We start from the raw sequence: 7,562 nt of genomic DNA, 5'->3' as shown, positions 1-7,562 counted from the left end.
ATTCAGGGTTCTGGGCTACAAGGGGTCGACTGCAAACCCCTGCAGCAGATCTGAGCTGCATGTGTGGGCCCCTGTGTCAGCCTGTGCTCATTTGTCTTCCTACAGTGATGTTGCATGTGATACACAACACCCAAGGACAATGGAGGTGGGAGCAAATGTCCCTTATTCTTCACACCCTTCACTGTTGGCATCAAGGCAGTTACTCTACCCTTTCCACAGGCTTTGGCACAGCATGTCAGTAAGTTCTCTGGGGTGGCCACACCTATTTCCTCTAAGTGCTTTCAACAGGTTTTTCATCATGATAGGTATCCTTTCTTACCTCTGATTGATGTAGTGATGCTGTTTTCCTGGGACAGTGTTCAGCTCTGCTGGACAGGGGATGACTATTTCTTGGATAAATTGACTGCTCTCACTTTGCCCATGGTCCATTGCTAATCCTCTCTGCTAGTGGTAATGTATGGAAGTGAGAGGCGTCAGCAACATTGAAAGATATCACATTCTAGGAGTGCAATCATTACAGCAATTCAAGAGAAGTCCTGGTTGTATAATGTGTGATTAGTTGATTATGCTATAACAATCCAAATGCTAAATTTAACAAGATCAATAAAACGTATAACCATTCACATTTTCTTGCATATTCTGGGTAAGACTTGTAGTTGCAGTTATTGTAGCACAGTAATAAAGGCACTGGAAGCCAGTATTAAAGGTTGGCACGATGATGCAGTGTCATGAGCAAGGTGCCTCGACTCAGAACTGGGCTCTGGAGGAACGCCAAGAGCCTATCTCGCCAGCGTGCCCTTTTCCTTGCGGGAATTAGGAGGGAAGCACCAAGATGTGGGGTCCTCCAGGAGTCCTAGAGAGAAATCCAGAGAGTGTATGGGTTCACCAGTCAGTGTGATGATGCACTTCCGGGGCCGCCTTCGTTTTTGTCGCGCGAGGTTTTGGTTTGTGAGGATCGGCGAGTGGCGCCCACCATCTCTGCTTGCTGAAAAGCTGCAGAGGCCGCCGGGAGCCCACGGTGAGCGGGTCTGAGGAGGACGGGAAACAGCCCCGAGGGAGGCGGGCGTGGCTATTGCTGGTACTGGGGTCTTCATGCCGATCCCCGAGCTTGGCTTGGTGGCGTCGAGATGCGGCGCTGGCAGAGGCCTGGAACGCTGGCCGCAGGCTCCCACCCCCTCGTTTGCCTGTACCCACGGCAGCCTGTGGCCCACTCAGAGTCAGATACTGACACACATTCGCATGTTAACTTCGAAGCCCACAAAAAGTTTTAACTGTCCACACTCCAGAACCTTCTAGCAACAGAACACACCCCTCGGTCGCTCCAGCCCCCTTGTCTTTGCCCCGGATGCGGAAACCCCGACCCTACCCCTCAGCTTGTCAGTTTCCACGTTTTCAGTTGGTCCCAGAAAATCAGTTGGTGATCAGTTATTTTCGTCTGCCATAGTGTACACCAGTCTTGAAACTTGTTACTGTTGTAGAGCAACCAAAAATTTGAGAATACTGAAATGTATTCCCTGCCCGTCCCCAGGATGTCCCATTTTGGAAAATATGGAGCCCTGCGATTTGGATTGGCTCATAAGAATGTTAAATCTAAAAAGACTAATCGTATCCGTCATGCACCTAATATGTGTCCAGTGTTTAACATAGTTTCCTATGTACAGGATTGGAGATGTCGAAAGATTTCTTGACCTCTTAACATTGTTCATTATATTCTTTTCTTTAGATTCTCTGAACTTTTACTCCACTGTCATAATTTAATTGTCAAGGTTCATAGGTTAACATTTGATGTCCCTGCCATTAATCAACTATGTTGGGAGTGTGCTTCAACTCCACATAGTTTTCCCCATAGGAAGACACTTCCATAGGGAGTGTTTTGTGTTTTGTAGGGTGGCCTCTGTTGTAGTTCTATTTCCAGATGATTTCCCTTTCACAGATTGTCAGCTATGCAGATCAGACCTTTTTGCTTAAGTCCTTTTGTTTGATACGCTAATCCTATTAAATATCCACTGTAAGGGACATTTACTGCCGATACAATGACAGTATCATGATTTTAGAGAATTAGATTCCACAATTACAAGGGTTACCTATTTACTCACTATGAATCACTGCTTTTGTTACCCTTTCTTGGACAGAAACCATCCGTGAATTTAGCAGCATTACTTGTGTAGGTTTACATTGTATTTTCTTTTAAAGTACTTCTCTTTACACTCGTAAATATTTCTCCTTACTGGACTCCCTGTTAACTTCCAAGATGCCTTTTCTGGCGTCTCCTGACAGCTGTTTCTCTGACACCTTCAGCTTCCTCTACCTTCCTGAATGGCTTTCTGAATTCACTAAGAAGAGTCATTGGAGGGAGGGGCGGTGCACTGGCTTTATAGTGTTTTGTCTGATGCTGTTGCAGTACCTTAAGACTTATGGCAAACTGCAGATATGGAGTTGGAATGGAAGTTGTTTTTAAGGTCTATGAGTACATGCACTTTTATGTGTTTGTTTGTATGCTTTTGAATATCTCTGATCTAACTGTTGGCAGCTCTTTGTATTTCACGTGTTGTCTTTAATGCATAAATATTGATGATTCACTCTTGAAAGGCAAAAGACTTACTTTGTAATGATGAACTAATTAAATGACCCAGAATGAGAGTTGGAACTAGTTTAGAAATGAAATTGTTTTGTTTCCTTATACTATAACATTTGGAACTTGGAGTATTTGGGACACGTTATGAAGTTGATGGATTCTTTTAATATGGTAATGTTTTCTTTCTCATCACCCACTCCCAACACCTTTATAAAACTGAATGAGTTTCTTGTATTTAGGGGAAAAATAGTAGTAGGGAGACATCAAAATATTTCTAATAACTATTTTCAAAGTCTGTTCAACTGTCATTACTTCAGTCATAGAAACTGTCTCGTTCTAATATTAAGTAGCATAGGAGGAAAAACATGCTGAGATCTTACAGTGTTTAATGGATTTCTTTTATATAACTCATTCTTATCTGTACTACATAACTCATTCTTATCTGTACTGTATGGATTTCAGGGATCTTAACTGTTTAGAATTCCAACTTTCTTTTCCGCCTATAACACTCTGTCCACTGTCTACCTTAGTTTCCTTTTCTGTTTTCTGCCCTGTGATATATTCTATGGATTAGCTGAAATTATAGTTTTCTCAGTCCACTTTTTCATCACTCATTCCTTGGATGATTCTACCTCCTTTTTGCATTTCTCTGTATGCCTGCTATCTTGCGTTTGTGAGACTGATAATAAGCAATAACTAATGAACAGTTATTTATATAGCCTTCAAAACAGGATGGGTCAGAGGTTGTATGTAGGACTTATGGTCAATAAAGTTATTATCGTTTTTTTTTTTTTTTCTTTACCTTCAGCACCTGAGACTTTTACCTTTACCCAGAAAGGAATAAAAGAGGTCAGATGATGACAGCTGTGTCCTTAACAACCGGGCCCCAGGTAAGCTGTTTTTTTCTATCTCTGTACATATTCCTGTGTGTATATACATATATGTTTATTAGATACATACATAAAAATATCTATATATACACATTTACACATATATAACATACTTTTATATATGTTATATATATACACACACACATTTCTCATTGAGGTTTAACTTATACAACACAAGTCTTAACAGTATAGCTCACTTTTTAGAACTATGTACAATTGTATGACCTCACTCATAGAAACACATAGAACATTATTAGCACCCCAAAAGGCCCCTTCATACTGTCTCCCAAGCAATCCACTGCTCATCCCAAAGTTAACCACTATTCTGACCTCTGTTACCATGGGAAAGTTTTGTTTGTTCTTGAACTTCGTATAAGTGGGATCATTAAACATGCATTCTTTTGTGTCTACCTTCTTTTGCTCAACATTATGTCTGTGAACTTCACTGACGTTGTTGCACACAGCAGTGATTTGTTCTTTTTCACTACTGAGTAGTTTTTCATTTTGTGATAATAGCACATTTTATTCGTTCTATTGTGGATGGACTTTTGGTTGTTCCCATTTTGGGCTACCATGAATAAGAATGCAGTGAACATTCTTGTCTTTTTGTGGACATAGACGCTTATTTCTCTTGGGTATGTCTCTGTGAGTAAAATTTTAGCTCATAGGGTATATATACATTTGGTTAGTTTTAGTAGATACTGCCCAACAATTTTCCAAAACGATTCTTCCAATTTATATTTTTGTCAGCCGTGTACAGTTGCTCCATATCCTTACCAATACTTGTTGTCACTCGTTTGCAGTATCTCATTGGGGTTTAAAAAATTTTCTCATCTCTAGTAAGCAGTGATGCTGAGCACCATTTCATAGGTTTATTGGCATATCCTCTTATGTGAACTCCCTGTTCAGATATTTTTTCGTATTTTTTATTACACTGTACCTTTTTTCCTCCTAAGTTGTATTGTTTCTTATTTATTGTAAGTCCTTTGTCAGACATACATGTTATTAAGTAACTTCTCCCAATCAGTGGCTTGCATTTTCACTCTCCTAATGGTATCTTTTGATAAATAGATTTTACCTTCAATGAAGTCCAGTATATCAGTTTGTTTTGTGTAAGAAATCTTTTCTTACTCAGACATCATCAAGATGTTCTTCTGTGTTTTCTTCTAGAAGATTTGTTTTACCTTTATACTTAGGTGTGTGATTCATCTCAAATTAAAGGTGTGAGGCATGGGTCAAAGTTCTTTTTCCCCCCATATACATATCCAATTGATTCAGGATTATGTATTGAAAAATCTGCCTTTTACCCACTGAATTGCTCTAGTTACTTTGTCATACATTTGGTGAACATATATGTCTGTGTCTGTTTTTAAAATCCCTATTCAGTTCTATTAGTTGAATTTTCTGTCTGAACCAGTATTCCATGACACTCACTGTTAGTGAGTTACATGGAATTTTGCAACACAACGTAACATGGAGGGCTTTTCTCCAAGGTAATTAAAAATATATAAAAATGATAATTGACAAAATATTCTTTGGCACTTCGCTCATAGGTTCCCTTAATCTCATACTCCATGTTAAGACCATTTCCACTAGAGCTCTATTTCTGAAATACAGAGCTTGACTCCAGGGCTTAAAAACTTGAAATAGCCACCTTTTTAGGCCTGTCTTGAGCCTTATGCACCAAGTTGGTCTAGACCCTAGCCTTTCTCAAGTAAGCAGTATTTTCCTATGCTTCTTTAACCTCACTACCTCTGCATGAAGACAGGCTGTGGGTGGGAGTTCATTGACTGATCAGAGAGCTTTTGTGCTTGGGGTAGTGGGCAAGGAGACAGGCAAGAAAGAAGGATTAGAATGAAAGTAGAATTGGGAAATGGAGTAATATGAGTAACCCAAATAATCACTGGGATATATACAAATTAGGGAGGGGTTTAGAGCTAAGCTGACAGCTATGTTCAGGGGTCCGTTCTCCTTCCACAAGTGCACTTCTGAGCTCGGGCCCAAGCCCAGCTTCTATGCAGCAGGTTCAGTGTCTGTGGAGGTCACATGTTTAGAAGCTAATAGCGGAGGTGTACTTGTTTCTCACTGGGAAAGTATGCTGAACTCTGACTGGCTACCTTTAATTCTGCATCTTCTTCCTCCACACCTAAATTTTACACAAAAACTCTGTAGGCACGTGAAGGACCCAATACTGAATACGTATCATTTGTAGGTGCCCTTCTCAGGTCTTTCATTGGCAGATTTGACCATCACCAAAGTACTGAGGTCTGGGAAAGTAGGAACTTGTCGTTTCAGGAATCAGTGGCTTTTGAGGACGTGGCTGTGTACTTCACTACGAAGGAATGGGCCATCATGGTGCCTGCCGAGAGGGCCTTGTACAGGGATGTGATGCTGGAGAACTATGAGGCTGTGGCCTTTGTAGGTAAGGCCTCTCTGCTGCTGGTTTCTGCCTGGGCCCTCAGGTTGAAGGGCTCTTTTATAATTGTTAGCTGACCCCAAATAGCGATGTCAAAGGGTGCCAGGTATAGAAAGCCCTGGTATCTATTGACTTGCAAAAGGCCTGCCTTCTTTTCTATCGTAAAAGCTACCCTCCTTCCCTACCTGCCTCGGAGGTGATTCTGAGTACAGTAGGGCTTGAGCTATATCTTGATACCCTTAGCCTAGTATTGAACCTCCAATTTATCTTGAGAGAATGCAGCCACTTTGTCTCCCTCTGGGAGTTACTCCTAGGAGCCATTTGTCTTTTTCCCATAGCGGGAGATTTTCATCCTCTGACAAAGAAGGTAAAAAATCTTGTTGCCCTTTAAATAGAAATCTGCCTTCCAGGGTATTTCAGGCTTCCTTGGAAGAACCATCCTGACTTTTCATCCCAGGATCCTTCCCAGTACCTCTTTAGGGTACCTCTCGTATAGCTCACCCAGGAATTACTCTCCTCACCTCCCTTGCTTGTTCTTGCAGCCACAGACTTGAATTTGACCCCTATGATTATGCTCATTATTGTTATGTTTTCTTCTTTTCAAGCAGTGTCACCCACTTCCAAACCAGCTTTGGTCTCTCATCTGGAGCAAGGGAAAGAGTCCTGTTTCACCCGGCCACAGGGAGTCCTAAGCAGGAATGACTGGAGAGCAGGCTTGATAGGTGAGTTAAGCAAGAGGGTTCTTCTCCAGCTTTGTCTCTTCCTTTGCCTTCATTTCATCAAAATGAAAGGTGTGTGTTCTCTGTACCCAGCATCATGGAGTACACTGGGATCCTCGATCACATTTTTTCTGACTGGTGTGTTATTCATAGGTTCCCATCCCATTAAAGCATAGTACACAACACTCTGCTTCTGTATTTCACACACTGGGATGCTTTTATCCCTTGGGGATATGTGGAATAGTTTTTCTAAATACTTTACTGGTTATTTGTGATCACTTTTTTCCAGTTTCTCCAGTTTTACAAAATTGATAAACTTGGTGCAGTATTATCTTGTCCACTGACCAACAGAACAAGTAGAAAAATTTATTTTTGTTTTTCGTGAGAACTAATATATTAACAATTTTAAATAATTTTTTATACTGAAATATTTTAAGCTTATAGTTGTTATGATTTTCCTCCTCTCTAGGATACTTGGAACTAAGAAGGTATACTTACTTAGCTAAAGCAGTGTTACGTACAATAGTATCAAAAATTTTTCAAAATCGTCAATGCTGGGAAGACAGAAGAAGAGCTTAATTCTTGACATTTAAATACCAGTTTTCCAAGAAAGGAGTTGATGTAAGAGCCACCTTAAACGATGTCAAATACACATTTTCTTTTTCTGTAGACTGGTAGATTTAATGTTTTTCATTCATTAAAATAACTCATTTTGATGTACAAAGCAGGCTGTCATGTCGTTTTTTTAAATAGCTTTGTGGAGATATAATTCACAAATGATACAATTCACCCATTTAAAGTATACAATTAAGTGGTATTTAGAATATTCACAGAGTTGTGCAGGCATGCCACAGTCTACTTTTAGATCTTTAGAAATCTCTATCTGTTAGGAATCATCACCATACCCGTCCCCAACTCTTGGTTTTAGGCAACTACCTATCTACTTTTTGTTTCCATAAATT

The 7,562-nt window shown here is 40.3% G+C and overlaps 1 protein-coding gene across 6 annotated transcripts; it reads left to right on the top strand.

Annotated features, from left to right (window-relative positions):
- The first annotated feature begins 904 nt into the window (after positions 1 to 904).
- KRBOX1 (KRAB box domain containing 1) lies at positions 905 to 7,324 on the top strand. Of its 6 annotated transcripts, XM_054482665.2 has the most exons (6): positions 1,389 to 1,445; positions 2,133 to 2,164; positions 3,384 to 3,465; positions 5,761 to 5,887; positions 6,487 to 6,603; positions 7,070 to 7,324. In XM_054482665.2, exons 3-6 carry the CDS (start codon positions 3,430 to 3,432, stop codon positions 7,177 to 7,179), a joined length of 390 nt encoding a protein of 129 aa, XP_054338640.1. In that variant the 5' UTR covers positions 1,389 to 1,445; positions 2,133 to 2,164; positions 3,384 to 3,429; the 3' UTR covers positions 7,180 to 7,324. The 6 variants fall into 6 exon arrangements, with proteins under 6 accessions (XP_054338637.1, XP_054338636.1, XP_054338640.1 ...); XM_054482662.2 differs by lacking the exons at positions 1,389 to 1,445; positions 2,133 to 2,164 and adding an exon at positions 905 to 1,018 and having other exon boundaries at positions 6,490 to 6,603; XM_054482661.2 differs by lacking the exons at positions 1,389 to 1,445; positions 2,133 to 2,164 and adding an exon at positions 905 to 1,018.
- The last annotated feature ends 238 nt before the right edge of the window (positions 7,325 to 7,562 follow it).

The sequence above is a fragment of the Pongo pygmaeus genome, chromosome 2, assembly GCF_028885625.2.
Source record: "Pongo pygmaeus isolate AG05252 chromosome 2, NHGRI_mPonPyg2-v2.0_pri, whole genome shotgun sequence".
Taxonomy (NCBI): Eukaryota; Metazoa; Chordata; class Mammalia; order Primates; family Hominidae; genus Pongo; species Pongo pygmaeus.
This window is presented reverse-complemented; position numbering and strand designations above follow the sequence as displayed.

Excerpts from the sequence above, each read along its gene's own strand:
- KRBOX1 (XM_054482661.2), top strand. The coding sequence starts at position 3,430 with ATGATGACAGCTGTGTCCTTAACAACCGGGCCCCAG. Across the intron at positions 5,888-6,486 it reads TGAGGCTGTGGCCTTTGTAG|CAGTGTCACCCACTTCCAAA; the intron begins GTAAGGCCTCTC and ends CTTCTTTTCAAG. Across the intron at positions 6,604-7,069 it reads CTGGAGAGCAGGCTTGATAG|GATACTTGGAACTAAGAAGG; the intron begins GTGAGTTAAGCA and ends CCTCCTCTCTAG.